This window comes from Bubalus kerabau, chromosome 4 (genome assembly GCF_029407905.1).
Source record: "Bubalus kerabau isolate K-KA32 ecotype Philippines breed swamp buffalo chromosome 4, PCC_UOA_SB_1v2, whole genome shotgun sequence".
NCBI classification, from domain to species: Eukaryota; Metazoa; Chordata; class Mammalia; order Artiodactyla; family Bovidae; genus Bubalus; species Bubalus kerabau.
The window spans coordinates 126,227,469-126,254,029 of record NC_073627.1 but is presented as its reverse complement, the minus strand read 5'-3'; the positions used below and the strand labels follow the sequence as shown (position 1 = coordinate 126,254,029).

Below are 26,561 nucleotides of genomic sequence, written 5' to 3'. Positions count from 1 at the left end.
CCTGTCCATCACCAACTCCTGGAGTCCACCCAAACCCATGTCCACTGTGTCAGTGATGCCATCCAACCATCTCATCCTCTGTCGTCCCCTTCTCCTCCTGCCCTCAATCTTTCCCAGCAAAGAGGAGGCTTAATAGAAAAGAGGAAAGAACAAGCCTCTTTCAAAATATGCACACATCTTTTTTTCCTATCCTTTCTCAGCCACTGCCCATTTCTCAGCAGCTCCCTTTAGAAAGGCAGACAAAGCGTTCTGGGCATCAGAGAAGAGTAATTCTGTGACATGGGTTATCCAGAAAGAGAACAACCCACATGATAACTTATTACCATTAGTACTTCCAGATCAAATGAGCTAAATCTGAATAGATTCAGAAACTACTTAAAGCAAACCTAGTATTTTTTTCAAAATGGAAATAAGTTAATTTTTTCATGATTAGTAAACTAAAATATGTCCTTTGTAAATTATATACAACATTAAAAAGGAGAAAGTAAAATTCACTCATTGCCTAGAAATAAGTGCTGTTAACCTTTTATAGTATATCCTTCCAAGATTTTTTCTATACATATACTCTTAAACATATATATATTTCCAAAGACAAATTTATGTTACATTATACTATGCATAGTGTATTGTAATCTTTTTACACTTATATGTTGTGAATATTTTTCCATATAAGTAAATATCAACTTGCATACTGTTTTTTATGAGTTATATAGAATTCACTATATGGCTGTATCAAACTTTAACCACACCTCTACTGATAAAAATTTGGGTTGGCAAATCTATTTCAAAACTCACCATCAAAAGCAGACAGAAGCTTCAGGTTATCTTCCATCTCACTGGTAACGGTGATGGCCTGCTTCACTTTCAAGTTGGTTTCACTAGAGTAAAGAATGCACATATGTAACAGCAGTACAGGTCCGGTTTCACCTACTTTAGAAAACAGCTGTTGCCAATATTGCTTGGCTTTCAGACTTGAGTTGTCACGAGTCACTCCTATTGTCATCCTCTCTCAAGGGCAGTACTGAGGTAGAATGGTGCTGCTGCTAAGTCGCTTCAGTCATGGCCGTCTCTGTGCAACCCCACAGACGGCAGCCCAACCAGGCTCCCCCATCCCTGGGATTCTCCAGGCAAGAACACTGGAGTGGGTTGCTATTTCCTTCTCCAATGCATGAAAGTGAAAAGTGAAAGTGAAGTCGCTCAGAAGTGTCTGACTCTTAGCGACCCCATGGACTGCAGCCTCCCAGGCTCCTCCGTCCATGGGATTTTCCAGGCAAGAGTACTGGAGTGGGGTGCCATTGCCTTCTCCAGGAAGCTAAATATTAGCCCACTTGCTCCCCTCTCTCCCTGAAACACATATCAACTACTTTAACCAACCTATGAGATCTTGCTGGTGGAGCTGCTCTAGAAAAGCTGAAGAAACATCACAAAATAACCTGGAGGTGGTACCTACTCCCTTCAAGAGTAAGGTCCTGGTAAGAACCTGTGAACACTTGCAAGTAAACGTACTCCTCGTCTCACAAATGTTTATAGGACCCATGAAGGGATCTCACTTAACCATTATTTGATACAGAAATGCACAGAGACAGAAGTAAAAACGAAGCCACATTTCAAAAAAGTTTGTGGGCACTAAGAGGAAGAGTTGTAAGGATGCAGATTAACATAAAACTCCACAGGACAAGCTCTCTGAAGATGGCCTCTATCTTCCAAAGATCTTAGCTTTTGCACATTAATGAACTTCTACCTTAAATCCTTTCCAGAACATGGTTTATCAGTACATAATTATCTCAGTATTCATTCCCCCACCCCAAGAAACTTTGGAACTATATTCTGAAATTTCATAGTCCGGTTAACCTCTTTCCTATCACTCAGCATTATTGAATATAGTCAGACTGAATGTTTCCAATTTGAAGATGGAGAATAATTGCCCAGATTCTGCACCCAGCTGGATGCTCAATTATCTGTCAAGAGCTCAGCCTTAGACTTGAGGCCTCCTATCTTATCTGGATATTTCTAGCTTTTAGCACTTCATTCTCTGCATCATGCTGTCCCTCAATGAGAAATCACTCTAAGCTGGCTCAACCGTCTTATTGGACTATGAGGAAGGAACACTCACCCATCCAGTTCTGCACTTTCTATATATGTCAGACTGTAGGGCTCACTGCTCGAGAGTAATAGTATATCAGCCTGCGATCAGGAAAGGCAAAGATAAGGAAAGCAGACTTTTAAAATTACAAACTCAGGAACAGCTATTCATCCTAAGAATTTTATAGACATTTGGTTTACTTTCTTTGTCTCGAGACCCATCACTGGTACCACACACCTCCTTTCTTAAAGCCAGTCATACTTTACCTGGGATTGTGGTGAGAAGTGGACAAGAACAAACTTCTTACCACAGGAGCTGGTGATCTCTAGATGCACAGTGAAGCAGGTGAATATCACCAAAAGGAGTGGTCACAGAAGTGCTAAAAAGGTTTCTACTCAAGCCCAAAGAGAAAAAGCCACAGCCCAAAGAGGTACTCACCGTAACAATCTGATTGTTTTCTAGTTTAATTATATCTCCCACTTGGACATTCATCCATTTTTCTGTCACTATCCTGCAAGAAAGTGAACCTTGAATGCCTGCAAGCCAGCTCTGAGAATTTTCCTACAGTCCTGTTTTGACAATCAAGGGGGTAAAAAAAGCTGAGATGAACTCAAAGCTCAGAGGAGGACCAAACTGCTTTGGGATACTCCTTGCCCAAGCAGAATCAAGAATGGGGCCCATTTCTCTTGATCAGGCTATAAGAGTTTTCTAAAACTCTATAATGGTATATGTAGATATACAGGCACATAATTTTTCTTTAAGTAAAAGCAATATATGCATATGGTAAAAATACAGTTCAAATAATTAAAAATATAGAAAAATAAAAAGTAAAGTCTCCTCTCTCCCCAGATTATATTTTTGTCACTTAGAACAATTTTTTGCATTTCTTTTGAGAAAATGTCAATCCATATAATCACATAATAGATATACATTTCAAAATGACATACTAGATACATAATTTTCTGTACTTTGCGTTTTTCATTTAATAATATATCTGAGAGAACACTTACAGAGGTGTGGCTCATTCCTCTTGATAGCTAAAAAAAATGTGGCTTTTAACTAAAGATGTGCTTGTAGCCAGAATTACTGACTACAATGACAGAAATCACAACTCAAAAAACAAAATTTTTCAAAGGTGTTAATAACTCTGTTCAAACATATGTGCTCTACAAAAAGGACACCACTTTCTGGAACATAGACAATTCATCTCAAGTGTTAAATAAATCAGACATTCATTGGCTTACAAAGTTTAACCATTAGGGCCCTGCTTGTGAATTCCTACTCTAAAACCACTCTATGACAAATTTTTCTGTAATAGTTTTATAAAACCCAAGTGCTCAAGCTCCTTGGGAAGTTCATTTGACTAAATTCATTCAGTAATTCCTAGCTTTACAAATTTCTTATACACTCAGTTTTATCTTTTCTCTTTATTTCTATAGCTTTCTTTTTTTAAATTTTGTTTTTAATCACAACTAACTTTTTTAGTGATGAGAGGCTTCAACAGATCAAAATACTTGAGGAAATAATCCATCATGAGTAAGGATCAGCAAACACAATAAATAACAGAATCAGATGCCCAAGAACTTCCCATAATAGAATTCTATGATTAAAACTATAGTTCTTGATATGTGTGTACTTAGTCACTCAGGAGGAGTCCAACTCTTTGTTGACCCCATGGACTGCAGCCTGCCAGGCTCCTCTGTCCATGGGGATTCTCCAGGCAAGAATACTGGAGTGGGTTGCCATACCCTCCTCCAGGGGGATCTTTCAAACCCAGGGATTGAACTCAGGTCTCCCACATTGCAAGCGGAATCTTTACCGACTGAGCTACCAGGGAAGCGCAAGAATACTGGAGTGGGTAGCCTATCACTTCTCCAGGGGATCTTCCCGACCCAGGAATTGAACCAGGGTCTCTTGAAATCCTATGCTAATGCTAAGTTACTTTAGTCGTGTCCAACTCTGTGTGACCCCATAGACGGCAGCCCGCCAGGCTCCCCTGTCCCTGGGATTCTCCAGGCAAGAACACTGGAGTGGGCTGCCATTTCCTTCTCCAATGCATGAAAGTGAAGAGTGAAAGTGAAGTCACTTAGTCGTGTCCGACTCTTAGTGACTCCATGGATTGCAGCCTAACAGGCTCCTCCGTCCATGGGATTTTCCAAGCAAGAGTACTGGAGTGGGGTACCATTGCCTTTGCAACAACAGGGATGGACTTGGAGGATATTATGCTAAGTGAAATTAGTCAGACATATAAAGACAAATACTGTATGATATCACTTATATGTGGAATCTAAAAAATACAGCAAACTAGTGAATATAACAAAAAGAAACAGACTCACACATACAGAGAACAAACTAGTGGTTACCAACGGAGTCAGAGAAGGGGGAGGGGCAATATATGGGGAGGGGATGAAGAGGTACAAACCATTACATATAAAATAAGCTACAAGGATATATTGTACAACACAAGTAATACAGACAACATTTTATAATAACTATAAAGGAAGTATAACCTTTAAAAACTGTGACTCACTATATTGTATACCTATAACATATAATGTTGAACATCAACTGTACTTCAATTAAAAAAAATTTTTTTAATATAAATATATATATAAAACTGTAGCTACTGGGTGTTGTGTAAGGTCACCATGAGAAAGGATTGGACCTCAATCTTGAATTCCCTCAGATCTGTATTTGTTTGTGATCATGCTTCTGCAAACACTGGTCACTTCTCCTTTCATATAATCTCTGTTGAATTCTTCCCCATCTTTTAAGCACAAACATCATCTCTTCTAGAAAGTCTTCCTTGATTTCTTTAGCCAGCTATGATGGCCTATTTTTTTTATTAATTCCTATGATAATTTTTGTACCTCTTACGATAATCTTCATATTTTGCTTTGTATAAAATTATGCCGGTCTCCCTCTATCCCTGCCAAAGATAAACTGCTCCAATTTTGTAGGACCCCACAAAAAAATAAGCATTTACCCATACTTTAGATAGATAAGACCAAACACTACAGCAATGAGGTCAACACCAATATTTTCTTTAGATTGTTAACAAAAAGATGTCCTAACCAAAGGCTACAATAGAATGGTCAATAAGTCGTGTAGAATCCACTGATGCACTCAAGACAGACATCTCCATGCTGACCACCATACTGGTAATAACCACTTGCATACTAATATCATGTCATAATTTGTTAATTTCTTTAATATATATTATTTTGTTTTCATTTTTTTAAGCATCCTTTAAGGTAAAGAATATTATTTTAATTTTATAGATAAGAAATATGAGGCCCAGAGAAGCAAGTTCAGGGCATACTAGAAACAAACTCTTCCTATGTCCAGCCTGAGGCTCTTTTCACTGTCTTAAATCACCTTTCCAAACACATCAAGTTTTAGCAAGGTCAGTGCTCTCCCAGAGCTGATTCAACCTAAACTGGCTTCCCAAGAAGCACTTACCTGCCATTCATCAGCACCAGAACAGAACGATTGTTGACTTGATTATCATTTTGGTGCCTTTTCTAAAATCATACAAGAAAATGTTCAGGAAATAGAGCAAACTGTATTTAGAAGATTAATATTTTGAAGTATTGTTCAATGTAGTTCCTCTTCTTTGTAATTCTCCCTTACCCCCGTTTCTTCACCACCTTACCCCCCAGCCCCTGGCCAATTCCAAGTTCTTCCACCATTAAAACCAGACCAAGAAGCTGATTATCTCTGAGAAGCTGGGAAAGGAGGTCAGAAAAAGAATCAAGCAAGAAGAAAGAGACAAACTCTTTGTTTTAATATCAAGAGCCAAAACTTGGGGTAATGAGAACAAATAACTTATGTTGAAAGCCACAGAAGAGAGAATGCAAAATGATGGGGCTACACCTTGGTAGGCAGAGGGAAGTTATGTATTCACAAGCATATCAATACCCCTACCCTCAACCACAGTCAGCATAAGAAGCTTCTGCCATGGATACAATGAGGAAAGGGGAATAGAGGTCTATTCAAAGACCAAATAAGAGAGTAACAAATAAGTCCTGATGCTAAGATTCACATGAGTCCCTTTCCTTTCAGTTGAGATTACTCCCTGGGAAGAGGGTAGAAAGAATCCTGAATTGGTCAGAATATTTCCCCTAAAGAGACCAAGTTCTAAACCAGAAGGAACTGCGTGGGTTATCCTGAATTGGTAAGTTTAGCTTTTGGCTCTCATTAAAAAAGGGCTGAGATGGTGAGGTGGTGGTTATGGGTTACACTGAGTTTAGTTATGGAAAATTAAGTTATATTTTTGCACATCTGAGTTGTGCCTGAAATTTAAACCACTATATATGTTAATTCTGGGTTTAAAGAGCCACAGAGTTAAAGAGCTGGAGAAACACTCTGCTCTTAAACTTTGAAATAAAAATCAGAAGGACTCTCTTAGGGAAGCTCCAAACAGGTCAACACGATGGGCTTCCCAAATCCCACTGGTAGGCACAGCACTGGTTCCCCACGTTTGCCCTCCCACCTAGCCCTGCTGTAAAAGAGCATGCAGAAAGCCACGCTGCACTCGCTGAGAGCCAGCTTCTCCCGCCAAGGCCAGGGAAGGAGCCAGCCTCTGTTGAGTCATGATGCTCTCTAAACTCAGAGGGTTCCTAGCTGTGTGCACCTGATAGAACCAAAAGCTGGAGAGGGAAATACGGAGAGTCAGAGAGGAGAACAGGAATGTAGAAAGGGAAGATAAGACTGGAGAAAGCAAGGGGGACAGGAAGAAGGGAAGAGGAATATAGAAATGGGAGAAGGGTGAATGGAGAAAGAAAGGTGAGAGCAAACCCAGAGAGAGCTAAGTAAAGGCAGAGGTGGGTTATGAAGGAGATGGAAGGAAACCTGGAAACGGCGGCAGTAAGATGACAGAGAAAGGCCTTGCGTGAGTGACCCCTTTCTGGCCATGGATGGTTCACCAATCTTGGGCTTAAGGGAATCTCATAGTCCTCTGGCACAGATAAGGACATAGGGAAAGGAAACACCTCTTTCCTTCTTCCTTCTAGTATTAGGCAGTTCTGGGGAGTCCTTCATGCTCCCTCCCTCCCCAGCCTGACTAGGGACAGTGAGGGAAGAGAGGCCCTGGAAGCCACTTCACCACATCATCGATGGCATCTTTCACTGCTGTTATGGACAGCACCACCATCAGCGGTACCACAGTCGTGTACCATGCCAAGGAGGAGATCTGAGGAATCAACTGGGAGAGGGAAGGGGAGAGAAACATGGGTCAGAAAGCTTAAAGGACAATGTATTTCCTCCCAACCCCCACTGCACCACCATTTCCACCTCTCTAGAGCCATAGTAAGTTCAACAATCCTAGTTGCTTTCCACCGTTATAACCTCCAAATAGCCACCCCAGTATAAGCAAACACCTCCTAAAGATGAAAGAAGAGGAGATGATAAATTGCCAGGTAATGTCCTGAACTCTAATATCTTTGTCTTGATGGCAAAGAGCCATTCCTCTCTTCTGATAATGAAGGTGCTGGGGGGGTAGGACATTAAGCGTGGGCATGGGAGAACCATATAACTGCCTACACCACTTCAGCACAAGGGGAAATGAGATGACCTGTCTCTCTCTCCCAACTTGTGCCTTCCCTGCTAGGCTTCCGTGCCCTGTGCTGATGTTCTAAACCATTCTCCTCCCTTGGTGCTCCCATGTGTTAACTTTCTGTCGGGGAGGCTGGGACAAGAAGGAGGAATGGGGCTGCAGCTGAGGCGGGGGTGTAGAATCAAGTCTGTGGCCTTTCACGGTTAAGCTGAACTGTGGTCATGCAGTCATGGTGAGGGAGCACCCCTTACTTGGGACTCGGCGACCTTGTCTCCTTCCTCTTATAGAGGGTTGTTTCACCCTGGCTAATCCTGACCACAACTATTCCAGGAGACTGGCCCGAGACTCCAGCCATCCATTCGCCAGTTGTCTAAAGAGAGAAGACATCTCTCAGTTTAAGGAGGAGAAGGACTGATTACATAACCTGACCCCAGGAAAGTTGATAAAATATTCTGTGGAAAAGACCCTAAAAGGTAATACCTGTAGAAAAAGCAAAAAGAGGAAATATGCATTTGCAAGTCTCTGGAACTGTTCAAACAGGTTCATAGGCAAGAAGTTTAAGGCATTATATTTTGAGGTTTTGACGCTATTATCCTGTTAGTAAAAGAACACAAGCACAATTAGAGTAACAAAAGACTGCACCTCCAAGTCTTAACAAAAAGGACCAAGACCACTTCATAAAATAGGAAAAAGCTAATAGCTTCCCAACATAGTGAGGGAAGGAAGGAAGAAGTGTTTGTCTCCAGACTCTTTTCTTTGAGGCCTAGAGAGGCCTATGTATGTATGCCAAAGATGGCAAGGTTGATCAATATGGGACATTCTTAGGAGGGGCAGGATGTATTTATGCCCTGGGTTGAATTCTTTGTTTATTGATGCTATTGATAATAATGATGATAATAAAACCAACAACAATCAAAACTTATTAAATATTTACTATGTGTAAAGTACTATTCTAAGTACTTTAGTACTATTCTAAGTATTTTAGAAAAAGCAACTTACTTAATTCTCAAAACAACTGTAAGAAGGGAGTAATACCACCTTTTCAGGATGCGGCAACTGAGGCCCTGAGGTTAATTTATTTGCCAAAGACCATCTAGTTACTTGTGGAGTTGAGATTGTACTGTTCCCTGAGCCCCAGTTACTTGTGCAGCCATCCAAATGCTTTCATTCCTTAGAATCAGAACTCTTTCTGTTTCATCTTATCTTCTGTCTCAAGTTCCTTCTTAGTACCAAACAGTAGGCAAGTTTGCCATTTGTGTTCACTCTACTCAGAGCTCTCTACTGAAGCTTTTCTTAAGTCTGGCAAACCCATTTTGCTGTGTCTTTACATGTTGCTTTCAGTGCTGAAAGGTGTCAGATGCCAAAAGCAAATGACTGTCTTTCAACCTTAGCCCACTGAAGGTTCCTACAATGGTTGCTTTTAGCACTGGAGAATCACTTGCCCCTTAATTGTCCTGGGGGAGGTCTGAACAGTGGGAACTTGCTACCTCTTCAATGCTAATCTCAAGATGTTGACAAGACCATCTTACTTTCTACTTTTGGATCTTCAGTTGTTTGACCTAAGATGTAAGGGTTTGAATCTAAGAGCTTAAGAAAAGTAGGAGAATGAGACCAAATAATTCAAGGACAGGGCTTCTCTCCCACCTTCTCCACCTATAGGGTCAAACAAAAGAACAAACCTTACCTGCAGTCCTGGAAAACAGACACTGCTTAAGCATGAAGAATCTCTTTCTGGGTCCTAACTTGTGAAGACATCTGAATACTCTTGGAGAACCAGCATTTTTTTGTCTTAAGGCTAAAACTGGCCTTGGAAGACTAGACAGGCAACCCAGTCAAGTCTTGCTTAAGGTCTATTTCCCTAGGGAAGAGAAGCTGGTCAAATAGCTTAGCACTTAGGAGTTTAGAGATCCAAGTTAAACTTAAGATTTCCTTGGTGTTTCTCCATGACTTTTCAATTAATGATCAGTCAAACACTATACATTTCTCAAGGTTTGTTCTGTTCACAGCTCTATGCTGGGCTACTCTAGTAGTAGGGACTGAAAAAGAGTTAAACAAAATCTGTCCTGGAAAGTTCACAGCTATGTCTTGAATGGAGTTCTAACTAAATGACCTCTAAGGCCCCTCCCAACCCTGAGGGTAGGTTATTCTAACATAGAAATGGTTTTCTTTGATTTTAAGATACTCTGAATTTCTTAGTGTCTAAATCAAGATGACGATACTTGGACCCAAAGATCTTTTGATCTTTTACCTTACTAAAGTAGCTGGCTTTAGTAAATTTTCCATTTGACTTTACGGTTAATGTATTTTGGTTTCTACTCATTTGGGTAGCATTTTTTTTAGAAAACAAAGACAAAAGCTATGCTGATTCTGTCCCAAGATAGACAAATCAGTAGTTCTTTACTAACTCGGCAACTAGTGTTTTGTCCTACTCTTAAATGTCAAACCAGAAGCAAGATCTTAAGGATGTAGAACATTTGCTTAACTATAGAATTCTTGTGTTTAATTCATTTGACATGATAGCGATGGTAGATTTGGATTTGGGGTATTTATTTATTTGGGCAGGGATATTCCCTGGTGGTTCAGACAGTAAAGAATCCGCATGCAATGCTGGAGACCAGAGTTTGACCCCTAGGTTGAGAAGATCCCCTGGAGGAGGGTATGGCAACTCACTCCAGTATTCTTGCCTGGAGAATCCCCATGGAAAAAGGAGCCTGGAGGGCTACAGTCCATGGGGTCACAAAGAGTCGGACATGACTGAGTGACTAAGCACGCTCCCGACTGACTGCTAAAGTGGAAAATAGAAAACAGAAGGCCAAGGATATAATGAGAATCAGTAGTTAGGGGGCTGAAAAGAGGAAAAGGAGCAGTGGTGGTGGTGGTTTAGTCACTCAGTCATGTCTGACTCTTGCGATGTCTCTGGAATTTCCCAGGCAAGAATACTAGAGTGGGTTGCCATTTCGTTTTGCAGGGAATCTTTCTGACCCAGGGATCAAACCCATGTCTCCTACATTGCAGGCAGTCTCCTGCATCACAAATGGATTTTCTACCACTGAGCCACCAGGGAAGCCTAAAAGGAGTAGGAATGGAAGAAATTAGAGAAATAGGGGAAAAATGAGAAACGGGTGGGGCCAGGGAAATACAATGGTTGTTAAGTACATAAGAATCAATCAAATCTGTTTACTTGTTCATCAATTATTTGCATACATTTATTGAATTTCATTTATGGGCCAGATATTGTGATGTGAACAGTAGTTACAAAGATGAATGAAATTTGTACCCTTCTTTTAAGGGGTAACAGTTTTTTGGTGAAAGAGAACTAACATTTTCACAACCATATTTAACTCTAACAACCACCATGTACAGTGAACATTATTATGTTCTTTTTATAGATGAGGGAACTGAAGATCAAAGAAGTTAAAATAAATAATGTGCCTAAGGATACAACGTTAGTAAGGAGTAGAGCTTGTTCAAACTCAGAGTGATGCAAAACCTGCACCTTAGAGTTACTTAGAAAAAGCTTAGAGAGTGGAAAAGGTAGAGAAGGGGAAACCTGTTCCCACAGCCATATCCTAAATATTGTTATTATCCAGAGCCTCTCTAACTCAGAAATCATAAACTAGTATCCTATAGAGACTACTGTATGTGTGTGTATATATATATATACATGAACATAGACATACACTATATATATAGTATATATATATATATGCACACACATATATATTGTATATATATACACATATATTATATACTTACAGCACTATATATTAATATATCTACATATGCATAAAGTAACATATATGTAAAAATTTCTTATAATTGTAAAAGATTAGAAACAATCCAAATGTCAATTTGTAAGAAAGTGGTTACATAAATTATGCTATTTGCCAGGGAAGCAGTTGAAAAAAGAAGGAAAATGCTATTATGAAATTATAATTATGAAAACATCTCCAGGACATAATGTTAAGGTTCAGAATAGTTTAAGAAAGTGGGAAAATGATAATATATATATGTGTGTGTGTGTGTGTGTGCGTGTGTGTGTGTGTATTTGCTTTATTTGCACAAAGAAGCACTGCTGAATATATGATAAACTAATAAAAGTGATTCTTTCTAGGGAGCAGAGATATGGACAAGGATGGGGTATTGGAGCTTGACTTTTAAACATGTATCTTTTTATGAGTTACTTATTTATAAATAAATAAATAAGTGAAAATGAACAATCTAATAGAAAATGGGCAAAAACCATTAACAGTCGTTTCCATAAAAAGATGTACAAAGGCTAATTAACATAAAAATTATTGCTCTCACTCAAAATTAAGGAAAGATAGATAATGAAATGTCATTTTCCACAAAAGAGTCTGGTAAAGATAAAAAAGACTGACAATAGCAATTTGGCAGGAATATGGAGAAGTGAGAAGTCTTTGCTGTAGATAGAAATATAAATAGATATAACCTTTTTAGAGGGCAATCTGGCAATACATATCAAATATTTAATGTGCTTCATTTTTGATCTGGCCAATTCACTTCTAGGAAACTCTCCTAAAGTATATTCACACAAATGTGTCAAAGTATATGGCGTATAAAATGGTGTTCATTTAGGACCATTTATCACAGCAAAACATTGTAGAAATATTTTTTGGAGGGGGCACCTGGATATAAATGCAGACACTTAAAATGTTAATCAGTAAGAAACTGGCTAAATCAATTAAGGTATATTGATACAATGGAAAACTATGTTGTATTAAATGAATTAATATCAGGAGGAGAAGGGGATGACAGAAGATGAGATGGTTGGATGACATCACCAACTTGATGGACATGAATTTGAGCAAGCTCTGGGAATTGGTGATGGACAGGGAAGCCTGGCTTGCTGCAGTCCATGGGGTCACAAAGAGTCAGACACCACTGAGCAACTGAACTGAACTGATAGCTAATATTGCACAGGGGTTTTTGAATGGTTCTAGTTGGCCCTTGAAACATTCGAGTATTAAGCACAGCAACACCTGTGCAGTTTAAAATCTGTGTATAATTTATAGTTGGCTCTCAGTATCTGAGGTTTCACATCCACCGATTTAGCCATCCTTGGACTGAGTAGTACCACAGTACATATTTCTTGAAAAAAAATCTGTATGTCAGTGGACCCATGCAGTTCAAACCTGTTATATTAAAAAATCAAAGGCAAACAGTTGAAGAGTCTTATCCCTAAGAGTGTACCATGTTAACTGTTACAGGTCTTGGCCTTAAGAGAAAATAGTCAAAAAATATAGAAATGTGGTTAAAAAATCAAATAAAAATTATAACTTTAAATAGTAATGTCATTAATTTAAAGTCTTCTGATATTTGATACTCTCAGAACATGATGATTCACTGTGAAAAGTTCTGACTCCCTTTTAAAAACTCATAAAGTATTTAAAAGGTAGATCATGCAAGGTTTTTAATAATGAAATAAATTGGGAAAACAGAAATAATGAAAGTTAATAAATTCTAGTCAAATTGTAAGATATGGGTTGAAAATGTTTACTTTGACACATGTGTATTTGAAATGATAAATAGATTATTCTTAATGTAATTTGCATATATATTTGCTTTTTTCCCCTTCTTAGGAATTAGATACACTTAAGCAACATCTAGATTCACTGAATATGAAAAAAGAGAGCTTGGAAGCTCTAAGTATAAAATTAAGTAAAAGTTTTCATATTACTCAGCTGCAAAAGGTAATTCAGTTGAATATATTAACAGAACTCATTCAGGTATATATTTATTTAGTAGTTTCCTAACAGAAGTATAATTTCTTTCCCATTCAGAACTTCAAATATCCTAGTTTAGTAAAAAAGTAGATTCAGTGGGCATGGCAACCCATTCTAGTATTTTTGCCTGGCGAACCCATGGACAGAGGAGGCTGGCAGGCTATAGTCCAAAGGGTCGCAAAGAGTCAGATATGGCTGAGCGATTGAATTGAACTGATTAAACAAATTAGGAAGGTCCACATGTACTATCACAGAGAGATGTCTAAGTGAAAAAAGAAAACTATGAAGCTATGCTTTCATTTGTTCAAGCTACAGTATTTCTTTTCGAGGAGCAATATATAAAAACCAAAATTTGAGACACATCCTCCCCTGAGCCTAGGTCACTGGATTAATTTGGTTTCTGAGCCCTCACTGCACCAGCCCTCATTGTACGGGAGCTTGAAAGAAAGTAGAACCTATGTTGTAGGATTTACATCTACAAGGAGTTTCCTGCCTCACAGACAATGGGGAATATTAGAGGAAAATATCAGCCCCCTCTTGAAATAGCTAAAGACCATATACTCACTGGGTATCCAAACAGACTGTTAAATTCTCTGTTGTTGGCTTGCAGATATCTCTTGTGTTCTGAAAAAGATGAGAGAAATGATGAGCAGGATGCCCCTCTGAGATGAACCTGGGATGCTGGTTGCCAGTGACTTCACTAGCCTCTCACACGTTCTCACCAAGAATATCTGTCCACAAACAGGTGTTGTCTCTTTGTTCAAAAAATCAAGCAATACGGTAAAAAAAGGAAACCCTCAAGTGTTCAAGCTTTCTGGAGGCAAGAGGACAAGTAACTTCTGAGGAGCTCTCTACCATTAATGCTTCTGGTAACCCTAGACAATGTTTCCACAGACAACAGGCTGGCCTGCATCAACATTACTGCCAAACACAGAAACCCAAACCTCCTTCATAAGTTAATTACAGCAATAGTTTTAGATATCTGAGGTTCTTTCTAAGGCCAGCCTTTCCTAAATTTGCTCTGAATTAATAAATCATTACCAGTATCTATTGCACAGAAACCAGTGTGCTGGATGCTGTGAGGAGATAAAAAGATAAGTAAGGCAGAGTCCTTACTTCAAGGGACTTGTGATTTAGTGGAGTCAGCCTGATAACAACAACACATGACAAAATCATCACATCAAAACACACAGATGTCACAAACTATTACAGATAGCTCATTAATGCGTTATAAAACACCTCAAAAATATAAATTATCAACAGATCTTTCTGTCCTGAATAAAACATTCCTATAGCCTCTTAAATTCTTCATTGGTTCAACAAGCATTTACTGAGTTCTTGGCAGGTGTTAAGCCCTGTGTTAGGAACATTCACATACGCGTTTTTGTATGGACATGTTTTTATTTCTCTTGGGTATATACATAGGAGTAGAATTACTCAGTCATATGGTAACTCTGGTTTTAACATTTTGAGAAACTACCAAACAGGTCTTCACAGCAGTTGCATGATTTTACATTCTTACTGACAATGTATGAGAATTCCAATTTCTTCATATCCTTGCCAACACTTGTAAAAGACTGTGCTTTTTTATTTTAACTATCTTAGTGGATATGAAGTAACGTCTCATTGTGATTTTGATTTGCATGTCCATATTGACTAATGAGGGATTCCCTGGTAGCTCAGCTGGTAAAGAATCTGCCTGCAATGCAGGAGACCTGGGTTCAACCCATGGGTCAGGAAGATCCCTGGAGAAGGGATAGGCTACTCACTCCAGTATCCTTGGGCTTCCCTGGTGGCTCAGCTGGTAAAGAATCTGCTTGCAATGCGGGAGACCTGGATTCAAGCCCTGGGTTGGGAAGATCCCCTGGAGAAGGGAATGACTACCCACAGCAGTATTCTGGCCTGGAGAATTCCATGGACTGATTAATTAGTCTATTGACTAATGATGATATTGAGTATCTTTTCATGTATTTTATTGAACATTTATATATCTTCTTTGGAGAAATGTCTATTCAGATCCTTTGCTCATTCTTAAACCAGGTTAATTATCTTTTTATCACTGAACTATGAGTTCTTAATACGTTCTGAATAGAAATCAGTTATAAGTGACTTGCAAATATTTTGTCTCTTATTTTAAATGTCACTTTTATAATGTACAAAATTCTAACATATTGAATATAATTATGGGTTTTCTTAAGCCTCCTGCATTGGCAGACAGGTTCTTTACCATTAGCGCCACCTGGGAAGCCCCTAATTATGGGTTTTCTATTAAGTTCTAGTCTATCCATCTTAAGAAAAAAAATTTTAATTGAAGTACAGTTGGTTTACAATATTGTGTTAGTTTCAGGTGTACAGAAAAGTGTCAGTTGTTTATATATATATATGATTTTTTCAGATAATTTTCCATTATACATTATTATGAGATATTGAATATAGTTCCCTGTGCTATATAGTAAATCCTTGCTGCTTATCTATATTATGTATAGTAGTTTTTATTTGTTAATCCCATACTCCTGATTTATCCCTCCCTCCATTCATCTCTTAAATTATGTAACTTGTAATACAGGATAGAGAGTCTTCTATTTTAACATCTTCTTGGCTATTCTTTTTTTAAAAAGTAATTAATTTGGCTGTGCCGGGTCTTAGTTGCAGCACGCAGGATCTTTAATTGTGGCATGTGAACTCTTAATTGCAGCATGTGGGATCTAGTTCCCTGACCAGGGATCAAATCTGAGCCTGGTGCATGGGGAGCGCAGAGTCTTAGCCACTGGACCCCCAGAGATGTTTCTTCTTGGCTATTTGTGTCTATTTTCTCTTCTAGGTAAACTTCAGAATCATTTTGGCCAATTTGCATAAGACTGGAGTTTTAATTAGAGGTGAAGACAAAGAAAATTTTATTCACTAGATCCTGGGGATGGAGTGAAAGTGGGTTATTAGAAAATGCAGAGCTCCCTCCCATGGGAAGTACAGTCAGGTCTGGAAAATCACACTGCATTTCTCAGGGGGCTAAGATAATATGCTTCTGAAAGCTGAGGAGAGAGCCAGGGATAAGACAGGGACTTTTTGGTTCTTTATGTAATTATTTATTTATCCTCTGGTTGTCAGCAAAAATTACTAAAGATCATGAAATCAGAACAAGACTAAATTTCTTATAAAAAATATCTAAGGGGCCAAAGTCTGCACATTGGGCAATGTTTGAAGTTCAGAATTTGCACAAATTGCAGGAAAGGTGAAACTGGGATGCTTAGTTCCTTTTACCCAAGGATTTACATATATAGATTTTGAAACTACATAGATGAATTTGGAGACAGATGACATTTTTGCACTATTAGTCAGTCCCCCATTCAGTAGCATACTATATCCCTGGAGGGAGACTGGTATGCCCCCAGGAAACCACTTCTTTGTACATGGTGATCACATCTGTACAATCACTTTGCTAACAATACATAGATTCAAGGGATTGGATCTGATAGGCAGAGTGCCTGAAGAACTATGGACGGAGGTTCGTGACACTGTACAGGAGGCAGGGATAAGGACCATCACCAAGAAAAAGAAACGTAAAAAGGCAAAATGGTTGTCTGAGGAGGCCTTACAAATAGCTGTGAAAAGAAAAGAAGCAAAAGGCAAAGGAGAAAAGGAAAGATATACCCATTTGAATGCAGAGTTCTAAAGAATAGCAAGGAGAGATAAGAAAGTCTTCCTCAGTAATCCATGCAAACAAATAGAGGAAAACAATAGAATAGGAAAGACTAGAGATCTCTTCAAGAAAATTCAAGATACCAAGGGAACATTTCATGCAAACATGGGCACAATAAAGGACAGAAATGGTATGGACCTAACAGAAGCAGAAGATGTTAAGAAGAGGTGGCAAGAATACACAGAAGAACTATACAAAAAAGATCTTCATGACCCAGATAATCATGATGGTGTGATCACTGGACTAGAGCCAGACATCCTGGAATGTGAAGTCAAGTGGGCCTTAGGAAGCATCACTACGAACAAAGCTGGTGGAGGTGATGGCATTCCAGTTGAGCTATTTCAAATCCTAAAAGATGATGCTGTGAAAGTGCTGCACTCAATATGTCAGCAAATTTGGAAAACTCAGCAGTGGCCACAGGACTGGAAAAGACCAGTTTTCATTCCTATCCCAGAGAAAGGCAATGCCAAAGAATGCTCAAACTATTGCACAATTGCACTCATCTCACACGCTAGCAAAGTAATGCTCAAAATTCTCCAAGCCAGGCTTTAATAGTACGTGAACTGAGAACTTCCAGATGTTCAAGTTGGATTTAGAAAAGGTAGAGGAACCAGAGATCAAATTGCCAACATCTGTTGGATCATGGAAAAAGCAAGAGAGTTCCAGAAAAACATCTATTTCTGCTTTATTGACTATGCCAAAGCCTTTAACTATGTGGATCACAACAAACTGAGGAAAATTCTTCAAGAGATGGGAATACCAGACCACCTGACCTACCTCCTAAGAAATGTGTGTGCAGGTCAAGAAGCAACAGTTAGAACTGGACATGGAACAACAGACTGGTTCCAAATAGGAAAAGGAGTACGTCAAGGCTGTATACTGTCGCCCTGCTTATTAACTTATATGCAGAGTACATCATGAGAAACGCTGGACTGGAGGAAGCACAAGCTGGAATCAAGATTGCTGGGAGAAATATCAATAACCCCAGATATGCAGATGACACCACCCTTATGGCAGAAAGTGAAGAAGAATTAAAGAGCCTTCTGATGAAAGTGAAAGATGAGAGTGAAAAAGTTGGCTTAAAGCTCAACATTCAGAAAACTAAGATCATGGCATCTGGTCCCATCACTTCATGGCAAATAGATGGGGAAACAATGGAAACAGTGACAGACTTTATTTTGGGGGGCTCCAAAATCACTGCAGATGGTGACTTCAGTCATGAAATCAAAAGACACTTGCTCCTTGGAAGAAAAGTTATGACCAACCTAGGCAGCATACTAAAAAGCAGAGATATTACTTTGTCCACAAAGGCCCATCTAGTCAAAGCTATGGTTTTTCCAGTGGTCATGTATGGATGTGAGAGTTGGACTAGAAAGAAAGCTGAAGGTCGAAGAATTGATGCTTTTGAACTGTGGTGTTGGAGAAGACTCTTAAGAGTCCCTTGGACTGCAAGGAAATCCAACCAGTGCATCCTAAAGAAAATCAGTCCTGAATGTTCATTCGAAGGACTAATACTGAAGCTGAAGCTCCAATACTTTGGCCACTTGATGCAAAGAACTGACTCATTTGAAAAGACCCTGATGCTGGGAAAGATTGAAGGAGGGAGGAGAAGGGGACGACAGAGGATGAGATGGTTGGATGGCATCACCGACTCAATAGACATGAGTTTGAGTAAGCTCCAGGAATTGGTAATGGACAGGGAAGCCTGGCGTGCTGCAGTCCATGGGGTTGCAAAGAGTCAGACACAACTGAGCGACAGAACTGATCTGAACAACATAAACAAGTGGCTATAAGTCTTCGCTGGGCTAGTTTACCACCCAGCTATGCAGCTTATAATTTGTTCTTCTGGACTAGTGTGTTTCTTTCTTGTTGTTTCATTCTCCCAATTACTAGGATTAGCTGAATAAAGGTGGGGGAATTTGAGATGGGACTGACAGAAAGTTTGGTTGTACTTTATTTTGACTAGTTAGTGGCTTATTTACAACCTGATGATATGAGAGCTTCTGTTAACCATTATAACTTAGGTTGTGCAAAGCAATGGAACATGTATGGCTCAGATAACTTAGATGCATTTAGGATTTAGAGGTGCTACATGGCCTATGCTCTTTGTATAGGAACTTTCTCAGGGACCCAGATGGCTGCCTGATTAAAGCAGAGTACCAGGGTAGAACTGGTGTTTCTATGGTATTAAGGTGATCCAGTCCATGAGCAGGTTGCTTTTCTACTATGTTCATTCTCAATTTGCTCAGGCATTGGTTAATAAAATCAGTCTCTCCCCTGGTGTTTGCCTTTCCAACCAAACCCGACACACCAGCACAGCCTCTAAATTTTTTCAAAAATATTATTTTATGCTGCTTGATAAGTTTCTAATATTTTCTTATTGAACTTCACATTTCTTATTAAATTTAATTCTAGATAAAACTATGTTTTTATAATTAATTTAAATTGGAGGATAACTACTTTTACGGTATTGTGATGGTTTTTGCCATACATCAACATGAATTGGCCACAGGTATACATGTGTTCCCCTGCCCCCATACTAACTATGTTTTTAACTTAATTAAGGTCTAACAGGTTTTCCCAGCAACTTATCTAGGTGTAGCAAGCTATTCCATCTAAGCGTAGCAGCCCCAAGGGATACATGGAGTTGAGGCTCTGCACAACAACTGAATACATACCTCCCTCTTTGAGTTTAGGAGTAAAATAAAGCAGGCAGATCCCAAAGTTCAGAGCCTGAGTTGGTGGAGACAGACTGAGACTTCAAAGTGGGTAATGGGATTAACCAACACCTAGTTCTGGCTCTTTGATCCCAGACCTGCTATGAAAAAGAAAAGTAGGATTTTCACCATGAAGGAAAGAAAAAATTGAGGCCTAGAAAGTTGAATTTCTTAAGATGCCTCTGAAAAAAGGAAAAGCTGGAACAAGGAGAAAAGTGGTTAAAACATCAGTTTGCACAATCATCTAGGAGAAGAAACTAAAAGTCTGAGAGAAAAAGAAGACAAACTTAAGGAAAGAGAGTGTTTGAGATACTAAAGACAGAAAAAAAAAAGTTTTAGATGAGATAATAAATGATTAATTCAAGATTCCCTAGGGCTTGTGAATACTGTTGAGAAAAGACTGGGATGACCAAGTGTTTTCCCCATCACATGTTAATTCAAAGTTTATTTGTGTTTGGCTGAAACAAGAGTGAGAAAATGTGAATTACAGATGAGAAGTTAGAACTATAGAAGATTGCAAATTAGCTTAGACAAGGAGAGTCTAGGAGATGGTCTAGTTGAAGTAGCCATGGCTATGGAATTCAAGGGCACAAACATTTAGCTCTTTTATGGCTGAATAATATTCCATTTGGGGTGTGTGTGTGTGTGTGTGTGTGTGTAGCATCTGGGATCCATTCATCTGCCTGTGAACACTTAGGTTGTTTCCATGTCTTGGCTATTGCAAAGAGTGCTGCTGAAAACATAAGGGGTGCATGTTCTGATGGTGGCCATTCTGACAAGTGTCAGGCGGGTACTTCATAGTAACTTGATTTGCATTTTAATAATTAGCAATGTTGAGCACATTTTTTCATGTGCCTACTGGCTATGTGCACTTCTTTTTTGGAGAAATGTCTAGGTATTCTGTTCATTTTTTTATTGGGTTGTTTGGCTTTTCTGTTGCTATTATTGAATTGTATGAGCTGTTTAGAAATTAAGTCCTTGTTGGTCACATCGTTTGCAAATATTTTCTCCCAATCCATAGGTTGTCTTTTCATTTTGCCTATGGTTTCCTTTGCTGCACAAAAGCTTGTAGGTTTGATAAAGTACAATTTATTTTTGTTTTAATTTCTATTGTCTTGGGAGACTGACCAAGGCATTGTTGTAACATTGTTACAGTTTATATCAGAATGTTTTTAATATGTTCTCTTCTGGGAGTTTTATGGTGTCATATTTTTAAGTCTTCAAGCCATTTTAAGTTTATTGTTGTGTACTGGTGTGAGGGTATGTTCTGCTTTCATTGATTTACACTATCCTCCATGTTTTCTGTTCGTAAGAAGATGCAGGAGAAATTGGTCAGTTAGCCTGTTTTCCTCAGCCCTCTCTCTTTCAGCAGTTCTGAGAGTATAAGCAGTCTCGCTGCTTCTTCCCTCTGTTGGGAGTTGCCTGACTTCCTCTTCCTAGAACTAGGGCCTCTGTCCTTGTCATGGGCTACTTCCAGGAATCAGACAACTACGTAATAACAGAAAGTAAAGAAGGTGTAGTGTGGCCTTAAATCAGTGACCTAATTTCATTCTCTGTACCTTCTCCATTCCTCAATAGGAAGCCTAAACATAGAGCTACAGGCTGGTTTGCTTTCTCAAAATTTCATGTCAGAAAAAGATGTTTTTTTTTTTTCATCTCAGGCTGGTTTATCCTTAAAGATGCCTTGGCTGTGATAACCCCAGCTCCTTTTAGTACTTATATTCACCACAGGAAAGCATGAAGTGGTACAGAAATCCTCTCTCACACCATAGCCAGATTCGCTAGCCCTGTCTGTAAAAAGTCTACAAGAGCTGACCTTATCTGCTTCAGCAACTGATTTTCCACATTGACCGCTTCTCTTTTAGCAAGAGGCAGTTGTGAACAATGGGGAGAGGAAAAGGAACACACGTTTTCCTGTTCAACTTCCAATAAAAGTACAAAAGATGAGCAATTGTGACTACTTAAAATTTTCAAAAGGCAAAATGATGGAGCCTCTCATTTTAAGTACAAAGGATTTACTTCTGCAAAGTATATTTCCTTTCCTGGTCAGTTAGCTCAACTGGTAGTTTGGTAGGTTGGCAGTGTATTTATTTGTCCTACATGTGAGTGCACACACATGTGCAAGCATGTATGCACTTTTTAGAGGCAATAATGATGTACAGACTTAAGAGTTCCCCTACCTCCATTTTGTTTGTCCTCACTTTCCTTTTCAGATACAGACATGGCAGGGCAGTTTCAGTTATTATTCCCTGGAACTTCTGTAAGGAAATAAAAACATTTAGAATGAGAAGTTCTCATTGCTGATACCATTTGACTTAAACATATACTTAAGAAACTTGGAACTTGACCTCTAAAATCCAAAATAAATCTACCTCTAAAAATACATATGCTAAATTTTAGAATTCATTTCAAACATCCTTATCATAAAGTTATAGTTTTAAAACTTGGGAAATAAATTCCACTTTCTAGCAACCAAAACTAAGATGATAACTATAATCTGTCAGAAAAATTAGCTGAAACTTGGAAACAGGAAAAAGAAATTATTGGGTGATCTTTCAGTGAAGTTCTGGGCCTGTACCTTTGATTAGCTTTTTATTGACTGGAGTGTTCTATAACTCCAGCGGGCAGCAGTTAACTTATGGATTTTCATCTAATATAGATACAAATATTTTATGTCTAGTGGAAAAGATAACTCCAAAATTTAGGACTAACTTTAGGCGCCAGTGAGTTAATAATAGTTGGATGCAAAACGAGAAATGAAGTGCTGGTTATTGTGACAAATTGATCAGTGCATGCTTTCTATAAAAGTATCCAACATTTTTAAAAAGTAAAATGAAATATTGTGTATGCCAAAAAAATTCACATGTGCTGCAAGTTTTGTACCCCAACCTGAGGTCTGTTTCTTCTGCCAGCAGAATCTGTGTGCTCCTAACCAACATTAGCTATTCTAGCATCCCCACTCTTGAGGCACCCTGAGACATCTCAGGAACCCCCACAGTAGGTTCAAATCCCACAGGGCCATCAGCAGCTTTGAGAGGGTAGCTTGGCTAAATGCACACAAGCAGTACAGCTTGGAATGTGAAATGGTTATGACACTTAACAGCCAGCCAGGGACCTGACTAATGAGTATTTAGCTAGAACCAGGCATTCACCCAATCCTCTGACGCTCTCTGCATGCACATCACATTACATAGCAGCCAACTGGAAAGTACATTTAAGCTGTTAAACTCACAGGAGGAGTGGAAAAATGTGAGGGAAGGGAAGAAGAAATGCAATGTGGGAGTAAAAAGGGAAGAGATGGAGCAAAAAAAAAAAAGGATTAGGAGCCAGAGAACTGGGTTTCATATCAAAATCTGCTACTAATCAACAACATGTTTGAGGTCTTTACTGCATTAGTAATAAAGAACATTTTATTGAAAAATAAAAAATAACAATGTGACTTGAGACAAGTTATTAACCACTTCATGTCTCAAATTTCTCCTACAATGAGACTATTAAAAAAGAAAATAAATTAAGCAGATACAAGATGGAGGAAAAACTTGATAAGGAATAAATTTGCCAGAGAGAGGTTTAGGGGTAATTATGCATGACAAACTAAATACAACATTAGTTTCCATTAGAGAGCTAAGAAGAAGAGCTGTGAGAGGATTAAATAATATATGACAACGTCTCCCACGGTAAAAAAGTAGTCAATCAAGAGATGTCAATATTTTAACATTTTAATATACATGCCTACCAGGTTGGTGAAAAAAAAATTAAGTCTAATAATACTGTGTCTGAGAGAAAGTGGAACTACTGGAACACTTACACACTGTTGCTGATATTAAAAATTGGACAACTCCTTTGGAAAACAATTTGGCCTTATTCAATAAAGCTGATGGAGCATTTACCCTATAACCCAGCTAGTCCATCTTAGGAATACACCCAAGGGAAACTGGCATAACACATCACACGCAAGGATGTGTGCCGCTAGCACTGCTCTCAACGGCAAAGCTGGAAACCAACCAAATGGCTATAACAGTAGAAGAGAGAGGTAACTTGCGGTATGTTCATAAAATGGAAAGCTACATAGTAGTGAAAACGAGTGAGCTAAGTTATACATATTAACATTGTTAAATTTCAGGAATATAATATTTAGGGAAAGAACAAACTGCAAAAGAATACATGAAGTATTATTCCACATACATAAAGATCAGGCAAAACTATATCATCAGGGATAAATACATTCAAGATAAATCTATAAAGAAAAACAAAGGAATGAAAAATACAAAATTCAGGACAGAGGTAGGGAAAGGGAGGGGAAGTGGGATGGAAAAAGCATACTTAGAACTTCAAGCTACACTTGTGCTCATGGTGTTATTCTTTACAACTTACAATTTGTTATATAAACTTTATATCTATTCAATATGTGATAATAACAAAAGAACTAAAAAATTAAAGTGAATATGGTGGTGGTGGTGGCTGAGTCACTAAGTCGTGTCCGACTCCTGTGACCCCGTGGACTGCAGCTGCCAGGCTCCTCTGTCCATGGGATTCTCCAGGCAAGAACACTGCAGTGGGCTGCCATTTCCGTCTCCAGGAAAGTGAACATATCAGATAGGAAATACTCTTCCCCTCTTACTCAGGAAAGTCATTTCCTAAATAACACTTATTAAAAGAGTAGGCCCAATTCAGATTATTACATTAAAATTTTTATTTTGAGATAATTTTAAACTTACAAAAGAGCTGCAAAAATAGTATATAGAGGATTTCCATACACTCTCCACCCACCTTCTTATGTTAATATCTTATATAATCTTAAACAATGAACAAACTAAGAAATTAACCTTGGTATAATACTATTAACCGAAGTATAGAAAATATTTATTTCCAATTCTTCCCACTAAAGTTGTCATGTTGTTGTTCTAGGACCTAACCCAGGATCCCATGATACATTTACTTGTATGCCTCATTCAACCTGTGAGTGTTCCTCATTCTTTCCTTGTTTTTCATAATCTTGACAGTGTTGAAGGGTACTGGCCAGCTCTCTTATAGAATGTGCCCCAACTTGAGTTTGTGCCCTTCTCATTGTGTCATATCAGGGGGTACATGCTGTCACATGCACTCCTAGTGATGTGAACCTGGAATGCTTAGCTAAGCTGGTGTCTGCCAGAACTTCCCACTGTAAACTTACTATTTTTCCCTTTACAATTACTAAATATTTGGGAGGGGGAAATCAAAACATTTTAAAAAGAAGATTGAAAAACAGAGTCATAAATAAGTCATTAAGGAAAAGTCAAGAAATAATAATGCCAGCCTTTATAAGACAGTTATAGAAACAAAAGCTCTTTTATTTAGATATGAGAATCTAATGGTAGAAATGAAAGGTCCCACCTTGAACTGATAACCTCCAAGCTGTCTAGACTTTGAAATGAACTGCCTAACATAGAAATGGGGTGGAGGGTGGAGTACTGATCTACCAATCTATAGAGTTCCAACTGGCATCACACTGCAAACCAACTTCAAGTTCCCCCAAGCCACAGCTGTGATGCTGTACTGCCAGCATCCTGCACCCTCCCCACACTTATATATTAAAACTAGTGAATTTTCAAACTGCAAAGTATTAGAGAAAGTCTTTATAATTAGCATAGTCTGAAAACTACATAAACTAAAACACAGTATAGTCTAGCAAGGGCATATTTGTGATACAAACATAGCCAATGACTCAGTACTAGAATATCACCGACGGCACGCACACAGTCATTACTGACTTTCAAAAAGCAAATCTGTCTTCCAGAGAAGAGAGCTCTTTACCAATGAAGGAACAAACCCTGGTTGACTTGAATGCTTATGAGAATCTGAGGGAAGGACTCTCACATAGAAGAGATGTGCCCATCATCCCTGGACTAAAAGAAGAGCTACATTTTCCCCCAGAACAGTTGTGTAAAAGCATGGATGCTTTCAGTCTACTCCATTAAGGTGTCTCTGTTAGCTATTACAGCCGATGCACAAATCCCCAGAGTTACCCCAGAAATCAGTGTTCCTCTGTCTCAATCCCCACCCCCATGAATCTCAGCAAAGGTAATAGAAGTTTTCTGCTTAATTCTTTCTTCTCTTTTTAAAAAATTCAACAGAAACACCTATATTAAGGGCTGCCCTGGTGGCTCAAAGGGTAAAGCATCTGCCTGCAATGCGGGATACCCGGGTTTGATCCCTGGGTTGGGAAGATCCCCTGGAGAAGGAAATGGCAACCCACTCTGGAAAATCCCATGGATGGAGAAGCCTGGTAAGCTATAGTCCGTGGGGTCGCAAAGAGCTGGACACGACTGAGCAACTTCACCTATACTAAAAAAAAATAAAAAGCAGGTCTTACCCTGAAAGGCTTTAAAAGGCACAGCCTGAAAACTGCCAGAACTCCACACTACACCTCTCTTCTTAGTGGCAGTCCTTGCCTTACCCCTCCCTTATTTCAACCATAAATTCTTTCTGACAGGAAAACACTCTAGGAAAACAAAGATCTTCTAAACTTAGTAACTTTAAACCTGTGGTTGGGAAAGGAAGAGGTTAAAATACCTACTAGTCTATGAGACCACTTAGATGGCTAGATCTCCTTCAGTTTCCTATGTCTGATTCCTGGCTTCTGGGAACTTGTCAAATTCTGTGTACGTGTTTGTGTGTATATTTTAAAACTGTTTCCTTTAAATACGGAAAATGAAGAGAGCTTCAAAACCCTCGTCTGCAACCTGCTTTTTCCAAAGGTGGTTCATGGATCCCTCATAAC

At 38.8% G+C, this 26,561-nt stretch overlaps 1 protein-coding gene across 1 annotated transcript in view; it reads right to left on the bottom strand.

Annotated features, from left to right (window-relative positions):
- The window catches only part of LOC129650954 (phospholipid-transporting ATPase FetA-like), a 110,887-nt gene that overhangs the window by 50,977 nt on the left and 33,349 nt on the right, over window positions 1-26,561 (bottom strand). The window contains exons 2-8 of the mRNA XM_055579718.1: window positions 13,953-14,011; window positions 8,121-8,234; window positions 7,191-7,289; window positions 5,546-5,607; window positions 2,522-2,594; window positions 2,114-2,184; window positions 796-878 (exon numbers count right to left, since the gene is read on the bottom strand). Of these exons, the coding sequence (XP_055435693.1) occupies window positions 796-878; window positions 2,114-2,184; window positions 2,522-2,594; window positions 5,546-5,607; window positions 7,191-7,289; window positions 8,121-8,234; window positions 13,953-14,011 (561 nt within the window). The remainder of the gene's footprint in view (window positions 1-795; window positions 879-2,113; window positions 2,185-2,521; window positions 2,595-5,545; window positions 5,608-7,190; window positions 7,290-8,120; window positions 8,235-13,952; window positions 14,012-26,561) is intronic.